Genomic DNA, 20,422 nt, shown 5'->3' with positions numbered 1-20,422 from the left:
ACCCATTCCACAGTTTTGCATAACCAACACTGTTATATTAATATACTTTTTACCTCTGTGATTACCTTGTATTAAGCCTCTGCAGATTGCTCCCATATTTCAGTTCTTTTGACAGACTTGCATTTTAGCCAATCAGTGCTAACTCATAAATAACTCCACAGGAGTGAGCAAAATGTTTTCTATTTGGCACACATGAACTAGCGCTGTCTAGCTATGAAAACAGTTAAAATGCACTGAGATAAGAGGCAGCCTTCAAGGGTTTAGAAATTAGCATATTATCCTACCTAGGTTTAGCTTTCAACAAAGAATACCAAGAATACAAAGCAAATGTATGATAAAAGTAAATGTGGAATGTTGTTTAAAATTGCATGCCATATCTGAATTATGAAAGATGACTAGACTGTCCCTTTAAGCCAAATGTGTGCTAAACCAAGGGTCAAAATAGTAGAGGCCTTCACTTACTTTTAAATTTTGGTTTTGTATTGAAGCACATATACCTACACACATGTACATTGATATAAATACACACATTCATACACATACACAGACTCACACATCTATCTATCTATTAATCTATCTATCAATCTATATATCTATTAATCTATCTATCTATGAATATATCTATTAATCTAATCTGTCTGTCTATTATTTATCTATTAATCTAATCTATCTGTCTATTAATCTTATCTATCTATCTATCTATCTATCTATCTATCCATATATACCTTTGAGCCTTTCCCATCCAGAATCTGATCATAAACCATATCCCTTTAAATTACTGGTTAAACCTTTTCAATAATAAACCTTGATTTTACATTTAATATGTATAAATATGAGTGAAATATACATTTAAATCAGAAAAACTGGCTGAAAGAATACGCTAAATAGCACCTGTTTCCCAAATTTAATATCAGCAATTTCTATGGAATGGAGATAAGCCAAAAATAAAACATAACTTTTAAATTTACAGTAAATTCACAGCACTCTAGCCCTTAATCACCAATTCTATAAGATTATTTACAGAAATACACAGCACTCGAGCCCTTAATCACTAATTCTATAAGATTATTTACAGAAATACACAGCACTCGAGCCCTTAATCACTAATTCTATAAGATTATTTACAGTAAATGCACAGCACTCTAGACCTTAATCACCAATTCTATAAGATTATTTACAGAAATGCACAGCACTTGAGCCCTTAATCACTAATTCTATAAGATTATTTACAGTATATGCACAGCACTTGAGCCCTTAATCACTAATTTTATTAGATTATTATAACTGTAGGGCTTTCCCATCTATATATGTGTAGTGCCATTGTAATCTTTTTCTAGAATTCAATAAGTGAAATATTTTACATGTGGTTTGTATTACATATTTTTAAGCGTTAATTCTTTAAAGGGACATGAAACCATGATTGTTTCTTTCATTATTCAGGCAGAACATGTGATTTTAAACAACTTTCCATTTTACTTATATTATATCTAACTATTATCTAAGTTGTTTTGTTCTCTTGATATCCTTTATTGTAAAGGATACCTAGGTAGTCTTGGGAGTGGCTGGTGGCTGTACATATATTCTTCATGTTATTAGCTCACCAAATGCATTCAGCTAACTCCCATTAGTGAATGAAGTAAATTAGATAGAAGCAAATTGGAAAATTGTTTAAAATTGTATTTTCTGTCTGAATTATGAAAGAAAAATGTTGAGTTTTATGTCCCTTTAATTCAGATCTCTAAAAGAGCTACATTTTGTGTTGCATTTTAACACAACACTTAAATGAACATTAAATACATTTTATAAGCATAGTATATTGTTTATTCCCACCTCCCTCTGGTCAGGGTTGCCGACATGTTAATATACATCTTTCATTACATTCCAGTGCTGATGTGTTTGCACGTATGCAGCAACTCTCCTTCAGATACTTGCAGTGTAACCTAGGCTTCATAATGGCAGCACCCATAATTAGAGGGAGGAGGGGAGGAGCATAAAATGTATTTAAGGCTATATATATATAAGGGGTATATTGCTAGGGTTTGCAATTTGAAAGTAAACGTGATCACGTAAGCGCAATGGTGATTTACACTAGAATCATTACCGTGATTTCAGAGCTCTGGTTAACTGTTTGGCGAAAATAAAAAGTTGCACAAAACACTTCAAAAATACATTAAAAAGTACACTAACACTAATAATAACACTATCTAATAAAAATGATTTTAAAACATATATCACACAAAAATTTTAAGGGCTCAAAGATCTCGGGTGTTAGAAAAAAAAGCCGCCAAAGTGCTTTGACATAGAGATACATACATATACATGTCTAATGACATATATATGTGTGTGTGTACATATGTATTTATTTGTGTACATATGTATTTACAGACATATATACATATATAAACACATAAATACATATGAACACATATATAGACATATATGTAAATGCATTAGAGTCTTTTGCCATTAAAGGGACACTGTAACCAAAATTTTTCTTTCATGATTCAGATTGAGCATGACATTTTAAGCAACTTTCTAATTTACTCCTATTATCAAATTTTCTTCATTCTCTTGGTATCTTTATTTGAAATGCAAGAATGTAAGTTTAGATGCCAGCCCATTTTTGGTGAACAACCTGGGTTGTCCTTGCTGATTGGTGGATAAATTCATCCTCCAATAAAAAAATTGCTGTCCAGAGTACTGAAACCAAAAAAAAGCTTAGATACCTTCTTTTTCAAATAATGATAGCAAGAGAACGAAGAAAAATTGAAAATAGGAGTAAATTAGAAAGTTGCTTAAAATTGCATGCTCTTTCTGAATTACAAAAGAAAAAAATTGGGTTCAGTGTCCCTTTAAGTAGATGAAAACATGTAAAAACAAATGTATGTAATATTCATTTTTAATAAAGTTTTTAACTATTTATTTACTGTAAATATTTCACTTTTCAATGTTCTGTACATAGCAGATTATGTTCTTTGTATTTTTAAATATATTCTCCTATATATCTGTAAATAGCTATACCTATATATCATTTTCTCTCTCTCTCTCTCTATTTATTTATATATATAGGTATAAATGTATATTAGTTTGACAAAACATCAGATATATGTAGAAATATGTATTTATGAATAAACAGAACATATTCCATTACGTAAAGAAGATTGGAATTTGAAATATTCATATTTTCATGTCGGGTTAGTGATAATGAGAATATGTGATTGTGTTTGAACAAGAGTGAGGTGTTAGCTTTCCTTTCAAGTTGTAATACCTGAGCAACCTGACTAGCGCAAAAAGCTTAATTCTAGCGGAGTTACTGCTATCGCGGAAGCTCAAAATATCGCTCCACTTGTAATCTAGCCCTTAGTGTTTAGTGTCCCTTTAACTCACCACTTGTAATATGAGTGATAAAAGCAGACCTGCACTATCCATTTAAAGTATAGGGTTTGCTAGGATTCTCTGGTAAACCTTTTACTATTCACTTGTAAGACCAGATTGTGCGCAAGGTCGCGCTAATGATAACACATCCTGCGCTATTTGTTACACTCCGCTTGTATTCTAGCCCCAAGTAGGGTGAGGTATTTTAACAGGATATAAAGATTGGTTGGTTAGGCCCAGTGATTCTACTGTACTGTAAAATGATATATTCTGTTTTGTAAAGTCTCTATTTAAATTACAGAACATAATATGTTGTTACATTACTAATGCATCATTTAATGACTGTTTTACCTTGGCAGGGTTCACCATTAATGCGGTATCCAGTTCGTTCAAATCCAGCCACAATATTTTCCTGTAGTACTATATCAGCACCTTTGTTTATCTAGAATACAAAATCATGTAAGATAACGTTGCCACATTTTGGAATGAAAGCTAATTTTGCACTTTATTTCAGGTTACATGTGTCAGGAAGGGCAACAATAGGGGGCAAATGCCCCCACTGAAATTTTGATCTCTATATATAAAGACATAAGTACCCACTTGACTCTTTTTTTTATGCCAATGAATCATCATTTTTCAGATAATGGGGTAGATTTACTAAAGGTCGAGCAGACATGATTCGCTGTAACAAATCATGCCCGCTCAACCTCGCTAAATGCCAACAGCATACGCCTGTCGGCATTTATCATTGCATAAGCATTTCTAGTGAAATGCTTGGGCAATGCCGCCCCCTGATCACCGCTAGCAGGGGGTGTCAATCATCCCGATCGGATCGGAATGATTTCAGTCCGCCACCTAAAAGGTGCTTAATAAATCTACTACAATGTGCAAATCATGTGTATAACAAGGAACCTTCTCCTGCTGAGTACGGATAATTATTATTGGCGTGGTTTATCCCCCCTCCCAACACACACAGGGAAACTTGTTGCAGGTGACCATGCTTCCTGATACATAAAGGGAAATTAAACTCAAAATGTATTTCACTATTAAATATTTAATTATGTATAATTACAAATCTCTGCAACACTTTTGTTCTTTATTATCCCTGTTTTTCCTCTGAAAATTATTTTTCCACTCCCTCCATGGAAGCTAGAGTGCATTCCATAGAATGCAGAGCCCTGACATTTGTACATGCTGCACAGTGATTCATTAATATATGCAGGAGAGTGTTTATATATATTTCTAATTTGTCACAGTAAATGTGTTAAACCAGTGTTTTTCAACCAGTGTGCCGTGAGAGATCCTCAGGTGTGCCGCGGCAGACTGACAACAGTGTGACATATTTTTTAAATGTTGCTTGTTTTTTATTCTGGGCCGTTTTTCTATTTTGAGTGAGATGATTATTGAGGGTAACTGCACAGCGGCCGCTCGCCTCCCTGTTCACACTTGGAAGGAACCCCCACCCACCACAACACGTTGACATGTATGTGTGCATGTATGTATGTATGTGTGTGTGAATGTATGCATTTGTATGTGTGTGTGTGTATGTATGCATGTGTGTATGTATGCTTGTGTATATATGTGTATACCATTATGATTGTTTGTGAATGAATGTCAATATGTCATGTATAGTTTGTAGGAGGCATGGCATGACAGCACAGTACAGTGTATATATATATATATATATATATATATATATATATATATATATATATATATCCTGTAATAGGCTACAATGTGTGATTTTGTAAAATTTTGGGATGGTGGTGTGCCGCAGGATTTTTTTTAAAAATGTAAAAAAGTGTGCCATGGCAAAATAAAGGTTGAAAATCACTGTGTTAAACAATATTCAAGAGGCTTTTCAAAAGGTGTGTCCCAGGACGGCACAATACATATTTTTCTAACAAAAGAAACAGTTTTAAATGCTTTTAAAATGTATACTTGGCATGCAGATATTTTGCAATGCAGAGAATAATTTCTAATGCATAAAGAAAAAAAGACTTTAATGCCCCTTTAAATATTACCAATGTTAATAAGAACTTATAAAAAAATATATGCCAACCCCAAAAATACTTAAGATACAGTATATATTTGTTATTTGCTATTGATCTTTCAGGAAATAAAGTAACATTGAATTTGACATTAAATTTAAATTTAAATGTAATACAAATAAAAAGGAATAACCTCTATCCCAGCATGCCACAAAACATTCTTTTCTTCTACTCTGTCTTGATAAGTACCAGGCCAGACAGAAAGACAGACAAGATTTCTTCTTAACCTTATACGTTCTCCCCATATTCTGATTCCTAATAAAAAGAAAAATTAGGAGTTAGTAAAAATGTATTTTTTCCTTATAGTGGTTCCTGTGTTCACATCCTTTGTAATCATTTTTTTAGTGTATTGTGGTATAATGGCATACTTTGCGATTGTAAAATATTGAAATTAAAGGGATAGTAACCCCAATTTTTTTATTTTGTGATTCAGATAGAGCATGCAATTTTAAGCAACTTTCTAATTTACTCCTATTATTAATTTTCTTCATTCTCTTGCTATATTTATTTAAAAAGCGGGAATGTAAAGTTTAGGAGCCACCAATAAACAAGCGTAATCCAGGTTCTAAACCCAGGTTCTGGTTCCTAAGCTTTACATTCCTGCTTTTTAGATAAAATAACAAGAGAACAAAGACAAATTAATAATAGGAGTAAATTATAAAGTTGCTTAAAATTATATGTCTATTTGAATCATTAATGAAAAAATTTGGGTTTAGTGTCCCGTTAACTCATATTCAGATATGAGAGCTCTTTAGCATTAACTAGTTAAACGACTACAAACAAGAATACATCATTTTTATAGAAATGTTGTTTTTGGATATATAAAATATATTGTAATTTAACATACTGATCATTACCTTCTCCTACTGTAAAGTAAATTACATTATCATCAATATCCAGTCCATTTATACCGAAAACGCCAATAGCTGGAGCAAATCCGTTATGGAAGGCACAGCCTTTAACATAGGATGTGTTTAGAGGCACCTAATAAAACATCAGAAGTATACATTTATGTAACTAGTTTTTAATATTTGAACAATACAAAAATGTAACTGTACACAGATAGTTTTTCTATTTAAATAAGTATACTTTTATTCAATAAACCTAGGAAAATGTACATACTACAATTTATAAGCAGTCAAGTTAAACTTTAAAAGATTAAAACAGATTTTAACTGCTACCTGGGGCCTTCTTCCTAATACCAAGACAAAAATAATTTGATTGGTTGCCTTAGGTCACATGTTACATGACACATGGCTGTCACTAGCTGCATTAACTATAAACTAATATAATTCCCAGGATAAGGACAAATATAGAGATTGTAAAGTGTAAACAAATAAACAGGGTTATAAAAGGCTTTGATAATGTTTATCTAGTTAGAAAACACTAATACTGAGTAACAAAGTGGGCTCAGAATCTTGTTTTCTCCTATTTCTGCACATTAATATTTTATTAGAAGTGTTACCATTGTAAACTTTAAACCCATTTTTTTTTAATGATCAACTTGTATGAAAGAAACACAATGATAATAAATATGCATATATTAAATTTAATGTTACTTAGGTATGCTGGTAATGAAAATGTACCTCTCCAAGATTGAGGAATGCCAAGGAATATCTTGGGTCTGTGGGATCTATGAAGCCTTCTTGTCCACTGTGGTAAAATTCTACATTGTCAATTCTTGCACTTCCTTTAAAAAAATAGAAATTGGATAACACATTAATAAAATAAAGCCTAAATCACAGAGTAGCTACTTTTTAGTTTTCCACATATTTGTAGATTTTAAAGTTTGTTGATATTAAGAAAGATCTTCTATGAATTGGAATTCCCAAGCAGTGTAGTATTTATGTCAATATACTTAAAGGGACATGCCACCCACATTTTTTCTTTTATGATTTAGAAAGAGAATGCAATTTTAAACATCTTTCTAATTTACTTATATTATCTAATTTGTTTTATTCTCTTGATATTCTTTGATGAAAAGCATATCTAGATATGCTCTCTAGCTGCTGATTGGTTGCTGCACATAGAAGCCTCGAGTGATTGGCTCACCATGTGCATTGCTTTTTCTTCAACTAAGGATATTAAAAAATGAAGCAAAATAAATAATGGAAGTAAATTGTAATGTTGTTTAAATTTCTATTCTCTATCTGAATCACGAAAGAAAGATTTTGGGTTTAGTGGCCCTTTAAGGTAATGTTGTTAGGTTACAACTTTTGAGAAGAAGCTTCTTTACCTCTGAAGAACATCCTAAAGCTATATTTTACATACTTTTTAAACATATTTAAAATATTGGAATGTTCCAGTGGTTACTCCACTACAGTCTCCATGTGTGCTTGAAATTACCCCGTGCCTGTTAGCGCCATAAACAATGTCATACAAATGTAGATGTAATTTACTTCTATCCGGTATGGTGCATGTAGGAATAATATGTCCTCAGACATCTGAGGCAATAAAGAGATCCAAGAGGGATAAATATAATAGGATTAAATAATTGTATTGTGGGCTCAACTGTCAGAAAGGGGAATAAATCAGTGCTTTGTGATAGATAGATAGATAGATAGATAGATAGATAGATAGATAGATAGATAGACAGACAGATATAAAAGTGATAGATAACACTATTTTTTTTTTTTTTAAATAACTTACCTTGATATGTAATATCATTCACTGTAAATGAGCTGACAAGAACACGTGCTCCAAATGATTCCTTATACCATCCAGGATAATCCTGACCAATTATTTTAATGTTCCTGTTCAGAAGGCCAACATCAGCTGCCAGTGTATAATTCATTGCTGTGCCTGGTACTTGATAGGTTTTAGCTGTAAATAAAAATATTTTTTAAAGATCGAATAATACAAATAATTTAAAATATGTTCCTTAATTGTTTTGTATTTAATTATCAGATTTGTATTTAATTATTAGGTGCAACTTGAATTTCCATTATTTTAAAATGCTATTGAGTAAAAAAGATGTTTATATGAAAATATACAATATAAATGGTTCCTGAAATATGAAACACATGCATTCTTATAGTATATAGATGGTTAGTAGTATCTTTTATGTTGTATATTTTTATTATATGACTCACATTCACGAAGTATATCCTTAAATTCTCAAAATACTTTTTAAGCTTTAAGATTTAGGGGCCAATTTATCATAGTGTGAGCGGACATGATACAATGTAGCATATCATGTCCGCCACACATTGATAAATGCCGACAGCATATGCTGTCTGCATTTATCATTACACAAGCAGTTCTTGTGAACTGGTTGTGCAATGCTGCCCCCTGCAGATTCGCGGCCAATAGGCTGCTAGCAGTGGTGTCAATCAACCCAATCGTATTCGATCGGGTTGATTTCTGTCCGCGGCCTCAGAGCAGATGGACCAGTTATAACTTCTTTTTCCGGCGAGCCTGAAGGCTTGCGCGGAAACAGGGGCACCAAGCTTGATAAATCGGCCCCTTAATATAAATGTATTATAATTTTTTTTCTATCAGTTTAACTATTATTTAATAAATTAATGTTTGTTATTCTATGAAAAGTTTCCATTCTGATCTAAAAATATGACCTATTCAACAGCTCTCCTAATGCATAGTGCAATTTTAGTGATGTCATCAGGTTTTCCAATCCCCTTTCATATAAATTTTGTATTAATAAACGTTTGCAAAATGACACTTACCAATGTGTTTAAAAGTAAGTGAAGAATTTAAAGTGAGATTTTTCATGTCAGGTGAAATATTGATGATTTTTCGGGTTTCTGTTTGCCAGGCATCGTAACTGGTGGTGGTTATTACAACGTCTTCTCCCACCTTTTTAATAAATAAAGAAACAATGTGATTAATCTGAATTAAATGCCCAGCAAAGGCTAGATTTATATGACCAGTGCCCCTCAACATAGGTTATTTACATTTGTACTCACTTGAAATGTGACACAACCATATAACATGTGTACTCATTGGGGCATATTTATCAAGCTCCGTATGGAGCTTGCTGCCTTGTGTTTCTGGCGAGCCTTCGCCGGAAACACAAGTCATGAAGCAGCGTTCTAAAGAGTGCTGCTCCATAACCTGTCTGCCTGCTCTGAGGCCGCGGACAGACATCGCCAGAAATCAACCCGATTGAATACGATCGGGTTGATTGACACCCCCTGCTAGCGGCCAATGTTTTGTGAATCTGCAGGGGGCGGCAATGATAAATGCTGAGAGTGTATGCTGTCGGCATTTATTGATGTGTAGCGGACATGATCCGCAATATCGGATCATGTCCGCTCGCACAATAGTAATTCGGCCCATTATCATTATCAAACTCATTAAATAATTAAAAAAATAAATCCCATAGATTTTTTTATTGGCTGAAAGTAATTACCAGTGTACAAAACACATAATGTAAGTTTATGAGGAACACACCCTTCTGAGGTAAGGTTCCCTTACTCAACTGTATGTTACACATTGAGAAACTCAGCCCTATTCTCAGCATAAATCAGTTAAGATATTTAGTGTATTCTTAACGGGAAATTAAAATTAACCTTTCCTATAAAGAAACACGAATAGTGCTCTTTCATATGTATGTTAGAAATGTTTAGAGTTAAATTTCTCTTTAACAAAGCATATTGCATTTCATTTTGACTAGAACGTTGCTTAAAGAAACATTTTATCTCCTTTTAGTAGCCATTTGGATATTTTGAGATAACTATTTATAAAAGCTTTTAATGATGGATTACATTTCTATTAGCAAAGTATTTTTTCAGTTTCAGTAAATACCTTCCAATCCACTGCATCCACAAGAGTAATGTAGTTTGATCCTGCTTCAGCTGTTGTTGATAGCTTTGTTTTATACACGGAGCGAGGTATTCCATGGAGGTCGAGTTGACCAAACACACCTTAAGTTACAGAAATACAGGAAATTAAGTGTATAAATAATATTACTAAGTTTCAGGAACCTATCATTTTGCCCTTTCAATCCAATAATAATGAATTTTATTTTTTGTGGCTCACCATAGATTGTTGACACATGTTAATAAATTGTAGTCATGAAGTGACAATGGATTTGCTCCATCTTATTTTTATTAGGATTTCTGCGGTTGACTTTGAATTTGTTTTGTGCACTATTTTATTTCCTGCTCAACTCTTGTCTTGAACTAATCCTGAATTTTGAATTATGACTTTGGACTCACTCGCTTCTTGGCCTGATCATATATTGTTCTAATTTCAATTGTGACTGCTTCCGTCTGCAAAATGTGTCTTTATGAAATGGTACTTTGTATAATGACCCTCATCCAAATGGTTATTCAAAAAAAGACATCAGGAAAAAAAGACAATTTCTCCCAGCTGTAATCACACTTATCCTTTTACCTAGACCAGTCTACAGCTAATACTAGACAGATCTCCTACTCCTGTAGTTTTACTGCTGCCATGACAGTTTTGTCCTTACTGTGGAATAACATCTACTCCATATCTATCCAGATCACAACATGTATGTCTGGTATTTAAATAGACCAATCCAGAATTATTTTTTCCCGTACCAATCTTTGTCTACAAACATGAAGATATTCAATGCTTCAATTGGTTTTCCAGCATATATGGATGTCTCATTCATTATTTTTCTAAAGTTATCTTTTCCATAACAGTCAATATACTGGCTTCTATTTAAGTGTTTGAGAAACTTAAGAGACTATTGTTTTCTATATTCATCATTATCCACCCTGATCCATCTTCACATTTGTTTACAATGACCAATAGGTAGAGTGGTAGGCATAGGGCAGCAGGACACTGTTGTAGGTAACAGCCAAAGGTACAAAGACAAGGTAGAAGGGGTAAAGGCTACAAATAAGTAGCCGTTGCCCCTTCTACCTCGTCTTTGTACCTGTTTATTCTAAATCAAACAATGTTTTGGTTCATTGGGTGTGTCTGACGTTCTCTCACAACTCATATATTTACCAAACATTTTACTCTTGCAGGTCTGAGTTATCTCACTGGTTTTACAGTGGATAAGTTTGCTCAAAATTTAGAATACACTTACTTATAAAGTACTATTAAAAAAAGAAATAAATTATAGTTAGACTGCTCTGGAAAACATTTAAATAAAATTTTATTTGCTTCAAAATGAGAATTTATATCAGTGGCAAGGATTCTCTGTTAACATTACCCTCCCCTGTGAGATTTGTAATCTCACAGAGCGTCAAGGGTTCTGCCCCTTTTCTTGGAGAATTCAGTGAGGTCTGCAAGATAATTTCACTCCAAGATGGAAAGTTTTTGAGAATTGGACCATTAGTGCTTCTGTTTGTATTACATATCAGTTTTGAGTTCAAATTTGTTTAATGAACTTTAACTATGCTTGCTGGCCCAACCCTCTGCATGAACTAGTACGAACATTTGAATTCCGGTTTAGTAGCATGATAACATTTGTATGGTGACGATATCACAGGATTTGACACTGGGGTCTGTATTGGAAAAACTTATATTATGGAAAATACATAGACCTAGATTTGGAGTTTGGCGTTAGCCGTGAAAACCAGCGTTAGAGGCTCCTAACGCTGGTTTTAGGCTACCGCCGGTATTTGGAGTCACTCAAAATAGGGTCTAACGCTCACTTTTCATCCGCGACTTTTCCATACCGCAGATCCCCTTATGTAAATTGCGTATCCTATCTTTTCAATGGGATCTTTCTAACTCCGGTATTTAGAGTCGTTTCTGAAGTGAGCGTTAAACATCTAACGACAAAACTCCAGCCGCAGGAAAAAAGTCAGTAGTTAAGAGCTTTCTGGGCTAACGCCGGTTTATAAAGCTCTTAACTACTGTGCTCTAAAGTACACTAACACCCATAAACTACCTATGCACCCCTAAACCGAGGTCCCCCCACATCGCCGACACTCAAATATTTTTTTTTAACCCCTAATCTGCCGACCGCCACCTACGTTATCCTTATGTACCCCTAATCTGCTGCCCCTAACACCGCTGACCCCTGTATTATATTTATTAACCCCTAACCTGCCCCCCACAACGTCGCCTCCACCTACCTACACTTATTAACCCCTAATCTGCCGACCGCAAAGCGCCGCCACCTACGTTATCCTTATGTACCCCTAATCTGCTGCCCCTAACACCGCCGACCCCTATATTATATTTATTAACCCCTAATCTGCCCCCCACAACGTCGCAGCCAGCTACCTACAATAATTAACCCCTAATCTGCTGACCGCAAAGCGCCGCCACCTACGTTATCCTTATGTACCCCTAATCTGCTGCCCCTAACACCCCCGACCCCTATATTATATTTATTAACCCCTAACCTGCCCCCCACAACGTCGCCTCCACCTGCCTACACTTATTAACCCCTAATCTGCCGACCGGAGCTCACCGCTATTCTAAAAAATGTATTAACCCCTAAAGCTAAGTCTAACCCTAACACTAACACCCCCCTAAATTAAATATAATTTACATCTAACGAAATTAATTAACTCTTATTAAATAAATTATTCCTATTTAAAGATAAATACTTACCTGTAAAATAAATCCTAATATAGCTACAATATAAATTATAATTATATTATAGCTATTTTAGGATTAATATTTATTTTACAGGTAACTTTGTATTTACTTTAACCAGGTACAATAGCTATTAAATAGTTAAGAACTATTTAATAGGTAAAATAGTTAAAATAATTACAAATTTACCTGTAAAATAAATCCTAACCTAAGTTACAATTAAACCTAACACTACACTATCAATAAATTAATTAAATAAACTTCCTACAATTACCTACAATTAACCTAACACTACACTATCAATAAATTAATTACATACAATTCCTACAAATAAATACAATTAAATAAACTAGCTAAAGTACAAAAAATAAAAAAGAACTAAGTTACAAAAAATAAAAAAATATTTACAAACATAAGAAAAATATTACAACAATTTTAAACTAATTACACCTACTCTAAGCCCCCTAATAAAATAACAAAGCCCCCCAAAATAAAAAAATGCCCTACCCTATTCTAAATTACTAAAGTTCAAAGCTCTTTTACCTTACCAGCCCTGAACAGGGCCCTTTGCGGGGCATGCCCCAAAGAGTTCAGCTCTTTTGCCTGAAAAAAAAACCATACAATCCCCCCCAACATTACAACCCACCACCCACACACCCCTAATCTAACCCAAACCCCCCTTAAATAAACCTAACACTAAGCCCCTGAAGATCATCCTACCTTGTCTTCACCTCACCAGGTATCACCGATCCGTCCTGGCTCCAAAATCTTCATCCAACCCAAGCGGGGGCTGGCGATCCATCATCCGGTGGCTGAAGAGGTCCAGAAGAGGCTCCAAAGTCTTCATCCTATCCGGGAAGAAGAGTAGATCCGGACCGGCAACCATCATCTTCCAAGCGGCATCTTCTATCTTCATCCGATGAGGACCGGCTCCATCCTGAAGACCTCCGACGCGGACCCATCTTCATCCGGCGACGTCCAACTGAAGAATGAAGGTTCCTTTAAGGGACGTCATCCAAGATGGCGTCCCTCGAATTCCGATTGGCTGATAGGATTCTATCAGCCAATCGGAATTAAGGTAGGAATATTCTGATTGGCTGATGGAATCAGCCAATCAGAATCAAGTTCAATCCGATTGGCTGATCCAATCAGCCAATCAGATTGAGCTCGCATTCTATTGGCTGATCGGAACAGCCAATAGAATGCGAGCTCAATCTGATTGGCTGATTGGATCAGCCAATCGGATTGAACTTGATTCTGATTGGCTGATTCCATCAGCCAATCAGAATATTCCTACCTTAATTCCGATTGGCTGATAGAATCCTATCAGCCAATCGGAATTTGAGGGACGCCATCTTGGATGACGTCCCTTAAAGGAACCTTCATTCTTCAGTTGGACGTCGCCAGATGAAGATGGGTCCGCGTCTGAGGTCTTTAGGATGGAGCCGGTCCTTATCGGATGAAGATAGAAGATGCCGCTTGGAAGATGATGGTTGCCGGTCCGGATCTACTCTTCTTCCCGGATAGGATGAAGACTTTGGAGCCTCTTCTGGACCTCTTCAGCCACCGGATGATGGATCGCCAGCCCCCGCTTGGGTTGGATGAAGATTTTGGAGCCAGGACGGATCGGTGATACCTGGTGAGGTGAAGACAAGGTAGGATGATCTTCAGGGGCTTAGTGTTAGGTTTATTTAAGGGGGGTTTGGGTTAGATTAGGGGTATGTGGCTGGTGGGTTGTAATGTTGGGGGGGGGATTGTATGTTTTTTTTTTCAAGCAAAAGAGCTGAATTCTTTGGGGCATGCCCCGCAAAGGGCCCTGTTCAGGGCTGGTAAGGTAAAAGAGCTTTGAACTTTAGTAATTTAGAATAGGGTAGGGCATTTTTTTATTTTGGGGGGCTTTGTTATTTTATTAGGGGGCTTAGAGTAGGTGTAATTAGTTTAAAATTGTTGTAATATTTTTCTTATGTTTGTAAATATTTTTTTATTTTTTGTAACTTAGTTCTTTTTTATTTTTTGTACTTTAGCTAGTTTATTTAATTGTATTTATTTGTAGGAATTGTATGTAATTAATTTATTGATAGTGTAGTGTTAGGTTAATTGTAGGTAATTGTAGGTAGTTTATTTAATTAATTTATTGATAGTGTAGTGTTAGGTTTAATTGTAACTTAGGTTAGGATTTATTTTACAGGTAAATTTGTAATTATTTTAACTATTTTACCTATTAAATAGTTCTTAACTATTTAATAGCTATTGTACCTGGTTAAAATAAATACAAAGTTGCCTGTAAAATAAATATTAATCCTAAAATAGCTATAATATAATTATAATTTATATTGTAGCTATATTAGGATTTATTTTACAGGTAAGTATTTATCTTTAAATAGGAATAATTTATTTAATAAGAGTTAATTAATTTCGTTAGATGTAAATTATATTTAACTTAGGGGGGTGTTAGTGTTAGGGTTAGACTTAGCTTTAGGGGTTAATACATTTATTAGAATAGCGGTGAGCTCCGGTCGGCAGATTAGGGGTTAATAATTGAAGTTAGGTGTCGGCGATGTTAGGGAGGGCAGATTAGGGGTTAATACTATTTATTATAGGGTTAGTGAGGCGGATTAGGGGTTAATAACTTTATTATAGTAGTGCTCAGGTCCGGTCGGCAGATTAGGGGTTAATAAGTGTAGGCAGGTGGAGGCGACGTTGTGGAGGGCAGATTAGGGGTTAATAAATATAATATAGGGGGCGGCGGTGTTAGGGGCAGCAGATTAGGGGTACATAGGTATAATGTAGGTAGCGGCGGTTTACGGAGCGGCAGATTAGGGGTTAATAATAATATACAGGGGTCAGCGATAGCGGGGGCGGCAGATTAGGGGTTAATAAGTGTAAGGTTAGGGGTGTTTAGACTCGGGGTACATGTTAGAGTGTTAGGTGCAGACGTAGGAAGGGTTACCGCATAGCAAACAATGGGGCTGCGTTAAGAGCTGAACGCAACTTTTTTGCAGGTGTTAGGTTTTTTTTCAGCTCAAACAGCCCCATTGTTTCCTATGGGAGAATCGTGCACGAGCACATTTTTGAGGCTGGCCGCTTGCGTAAGCAACTCTACGCTCCTTTTTTAGAGCCTAACGCAGCCTTTATGTGGACTCTCAATACCAGAGTTATTTTTATGGTGCGGCCAGAAAAAAGCCGGCGTTAGTTTTTCGGGTCGTTACCGACAAAACTCCAAATCTAGCCGATAGATTTTATCTTAGAAGTCAGCTATAGCACCATAAAAAAATCTAATACGTGATAAAATCACAGTGGAGGGGGCGCAGAATGGTATACAATTCAGATGGTAGTTATTGATAACCCTAAAAGACAATTTAAAACTTAAACACAATTTAAAACTTAAACAAACTAATGTTATCTTATGAGGTGAAAAATATATCAATATAAGGTTATATAAATCCCTTTTGGAGTAAACAGGAAAGAAAATGTCTCTTTTTACAAATAAGTTGATAGCTGAGCGGCGGCTGCCTCCTCTCAACCGGAGGATCCAGGCAAGAACTAGGAGAAATAAAAAACAGAGGGGCGCCTCATGTGTGGTATAGTCTGATTGAAGACATAAGAAAAAGCAACAGAATAGCCAAATGAGTACTCACATACTCCACGAGCACACTCATGTGCTGGTTGGGGCAGGCTGTAGATTTAGATGGGTGTGACAGCTCACCCTTTCAAGGATACTTCCAATACTGTAGTTCTGCAACAGGTGTAAAACAAACAGAGAGCACTATATGTACAGACCATTAAGGATGATACATAAAAATGTGCTTTATAGTATAAAGTGGGTACTCACATACTCCCAAAGCACACCAATGTGCTGGTAGATACAGGCTGCAGATTCAGGCAGGTGTGGCAGCTCACCCAAACAAACGATCTTTTGGTATTGATGCAGTGAAAACAAAGGCAGGTTTAATGCTTCTCAGTAGCTGTGCACTTAGTAGTGATTGCAGGCAGATGGTAGGAAATGAGATCCACTCCAAAAGTAAAAATTTGCAAATATTTATTAAAAACAAAAATTTAAAAACAACACCAGGGTTGTTATACAAAGTGGATTATAGGGTCACCCAGTTGGCCCCAATGATTGCAACGCGTTTCTCGGTTGGCAAACCGTTTCATCAGGCATCCTGATGAAATGATGAAACGGTTTGCCAACCGAGAAACGCGTTGCAATCATTGGGGCCAACTGGGTGACCCTATAATCCACTTTGTATAACAACCCTGGTGTTGTTTTTAAATTTTTGTTTTTAATAAATATTTGCAAATTTTTACTTTTGGAGTGGATCTCATTTCCTACCATCTGCCTGCAATCACTACTAAGTGCACAGCTACTGATAAGCATTAAACCTGCCTTTGTTTTCACTGCATCAATACCAAAAGATCGTTTGTTTGGGTGAGCTGCCACACCTGCCTGAATCTGCAGCCTGTATCTACCAGCACATTGGTGTGCTTTGGGAGTATGTGAGTACCCACTTTATACTATAAAGCACATTTCTATGTATCATCCTTAATGGTCTGTACATATAGTGCTCTCTGTTTGTTTTACACCTGTTGCAGAACTACAGTATTGGAAGTATCCTTGAAAGGGTGAGGTGTCACACCCATCTAAATCTACAGCCTGCCCCTACCAGCACATGAGTGTGCTCGTGGAGTATGTGAGTACTCATTTGGCTATTCTGTTGCTTTTTCTTATGTCTTCAATCAGACTATACCACACATGAGGCGCCCCTCTGTTTTTTATTTCTCCTAGCTATAGCACCATGAAGTAAATAATTTTTAAATATTGCAATAATTAAAAAAATCCAAAAAGACAGTCAAAACAATACTGTCTGGGGGGTCTCGTATATGGTATGTGAGTTTTTTTGCCCAGCATGTTTGAATTTTATTACATTTAGGGCAACAGGTATGCTAAAATTTACTCTAAAATCACACCTCAATTTTTTTATTTTTTAAGAGACTAAATTGCTTTACCACATTTTTACATTGACATATTAATATACTATACCATGCCAAGAACTCTTAATGTCATTCTGCACATACTTGGTGGTTTCAGCCTCTAATGCAGTTATATTTTTTTCTGCCTTGTAACGATCATTAAATTCATTGAACAAAAAAGTAGAATCTTCACTTTTACCTAAAACCTTTGATCCCTGGTTTGGTCCATCTGGCAAAGGCATTTCAGGAGTTGAATGGTTTCCTCTTAATACAATATATAATTCTCCAAGGAAAGGATCATCTTCCCAACCACCTATTAGTCTTCCACCCTTTAACAGATAAAGCAAATACAAATGTAGGAATTCACTAATGTGTACCATATATTAAGTACAGCTTGAAGGGACAGAACATATTTAAATAAATTTGCACTCAATAGATTCATTTGTGTTAAAAAACATATAATAGTTGTGTAAATGATAATCAAACATTCTAGATTATACCTTAAATATACCTTTAATCTTTATTTATTACAAACACCTCAATTTGCCTCTCTGCTGCAGTGTTTTTATATTCTAATTAGGGACTAGTAGTTCAGCCAACCAGAAAACAACCAATCACCCTATTAGAATTTACACAGTGCACTCACTGCGCTACTGCACGTGTTTTAGTGTATTCTGGCAGTGCACTGTGTACAATCTATTGAAGTGAGACCATTAATTGTAAATTCTAATAGTTGTTTTGAATGCATGCATAAATACATTAAGGGGCCGATTTAACAATGTCTGGCAGACATGATACGTTGTAGCGCATCATGTCCGCCAGACATCGCTTAATGCCGACAGCATACGCTGTCGACATTTAGCATTGCACAAGCAGTTCTAGTGAACTGTTTGTGCAATGCCGCCCCTTAAGGACCAGTTAAGGAGCAGCGGTCTGAAAACCGTTTGGCCCTTGATAATTCGGCCCCTATATATCTATATATATATATATATATATATATATATATATATATATATTATCTATCTATTTATCTATCTATCTATCTATCTATCTGGATGTGTATTCAACAAACATCTCCTATGTGCTTACAACTACTATTACTAGACATATGCATTTGGTTTTGGACAAATGTTAAATGAGTAAAATAACCAATAAGTATGTAAGCTTTACAGTTGTTGGCCAATCCTGACTCTTTTGGGAATGGCTTCAAAATTTGATAATGGTACAAGCCTGCCAGTTTTATTACATTTTATTAAATGTATTAATGGGTAGTCAACAGAGGAGGAGAGAATAACAAAGAGTAGAGAAGAGAATAGAGCAAAGTGGGAGATAAATGTTTGGGGGGGGGGATTTTTTGTTGTTGTTATTTTATTGCTGGCTTGTGAATGTAGCACTAGCTACACCCGTAACTTTAAGGTTAAGCTGGTGTCCGGCTGCTCCTCTGCTGAAGACATTCCCCATTGGAAATAGTGCGTGAATAGATTTTTATTTCACATACAAATACTAAATAGTTATATGAGAGAATATCAGATGAAAATGACAAATTATTTTTCTTGTGATAAACAATTTACCTGAAACTATCGCACATGTATCATAACTACAATATAATCATCATTATCATCATAATATAAATCATAGCAATAATAATAATAATAAAACACATTTAGTACTATAGCTTTACAGGTTAGCCAAAAATGAAGTAATGTATTTTTACATTTTTGATAAATGGATGAATATTTTATACTTTTTCTCACCTGTATAGATATATAAGTAGCATTAAGTACAGTTTTCTTAAATGTACTTGTAGTGCTGTTAGTGTTGTTTTGTAGCTCCAGTGCTCCATAAATTGTCAGTTTTTCCAAAGAAGGAATATCAATGTCAGCTACAACCCACGTGCCTGAGGTAATTAATATAATTAATTAGAAAATATATATAACCAACATTAAGAGTAGAAATAAAGACAAAAGTATACATAAACTTCTATTAATATTTTATAGTTATTGAAATTTGTTTTGTGTTACAGAGTATAGCCAGAAGAAGCAGAAAAACCACTTGCAAATAACAATTTGTATTAAAGGTATTGTGGCAAAAAGGCTTTCTGGGATACAGACTATTGGACGTTTTCTCATAGAAAAATAATTGTACACATTTGAGGAGATTTACTAACATACCTGCAGGGATAACAACATCGGATCCTTCTTGCGGTACTTTTTTATTGTTTTCTTCTGATGATTCCCAGAAGGAACGATTGGACCAGAGACTATGGACAGATACAAAAAGTACATATAATCCCATTGGCAGACACACACACACAAGTTATATTGATATTATATGATATTTCTTTGATAAACAATAAGTCATGAATGATTTAAATTGATACTTCTTCATCTTGTTTATTGTTAGTGCATTATAAAGTATGAAGCTAATTTCTAAATACAGCAATATATTAAGGAAACATTAAACATCTCTTCTTTTTGTGCAAAAATTGTGCTTTGATCCATGCTCCTTAAATGCGGAAAAAAACTAAATCTATAACA

At 35.0% G+C, this 20,422-nt stretch overlaps 1 protein-coding gene across 1 annotated transcript in view; it reads right to left on the bottom strand.

The window, feature by feature from the left end:
• Positions 1–20,422, bottom strand: part of PKHD1L1 (PKHD1 like 1) — a 224,355-nt gene that overhangs the window by 66,995 nt on the left and 136,938 nt on the right. The window contains exons 55-64 of the mRNA XM_053715928.1: positions 20,057–20,145; positions 19,640–19,782; positions 18,085–18,214; positions 10,191–10,309; positions 9,110–9,239; positions 8,076–8,249; positions 7,013–7,116; positions 6,284–6,410; positions 5,560–5,681; positions 3,727–3,817 (exon numbers count right to left, since the gene is read on the bottom strand). Coding sequence (XP_053571903.1) covers positions 3,727–3,817; positions 5,560–5,681; positions 6,284–6,410; positions 7,013–7,116; positions 8,076–8,249; positions 9,110–9,239; positions 10,191–10,309; positions 18,085–18,214; positions 19,640–19,782; positions 20,057–20,145 — 1,229 coding nt within the window. The remainder of the gene's footprint in view (positions 1–3,726; positions 3,818–5,559; positions 5,682–6,283; positions 6,411–7,012; positions 7,117–8,075; positions 8,250–9,109; positions 9,240–10,190; positions 10,310–18,084; positions 18,215–19,639; positions 19,783–20,056; positions 20,146–20,422) is intronic.

This window comes from Bombina bombina, chromosome 5 (assembly GCF_027579735.1).
Source record: "Bombina bombina isolate aBomBom1 chromosome 5, aBomBom1.pri, whole genome shotgun sequence".
Classification (NCBI taxonomy): domain Eukaryota; kingdom Metazoa; phylum Chordata; class Amphibia; order Anura; family Bombinatoridae; genus Bombina; species Bombina bombina.
This window is presented reverse-complemented; position numbering and strand designations above follow the sequence as displayed.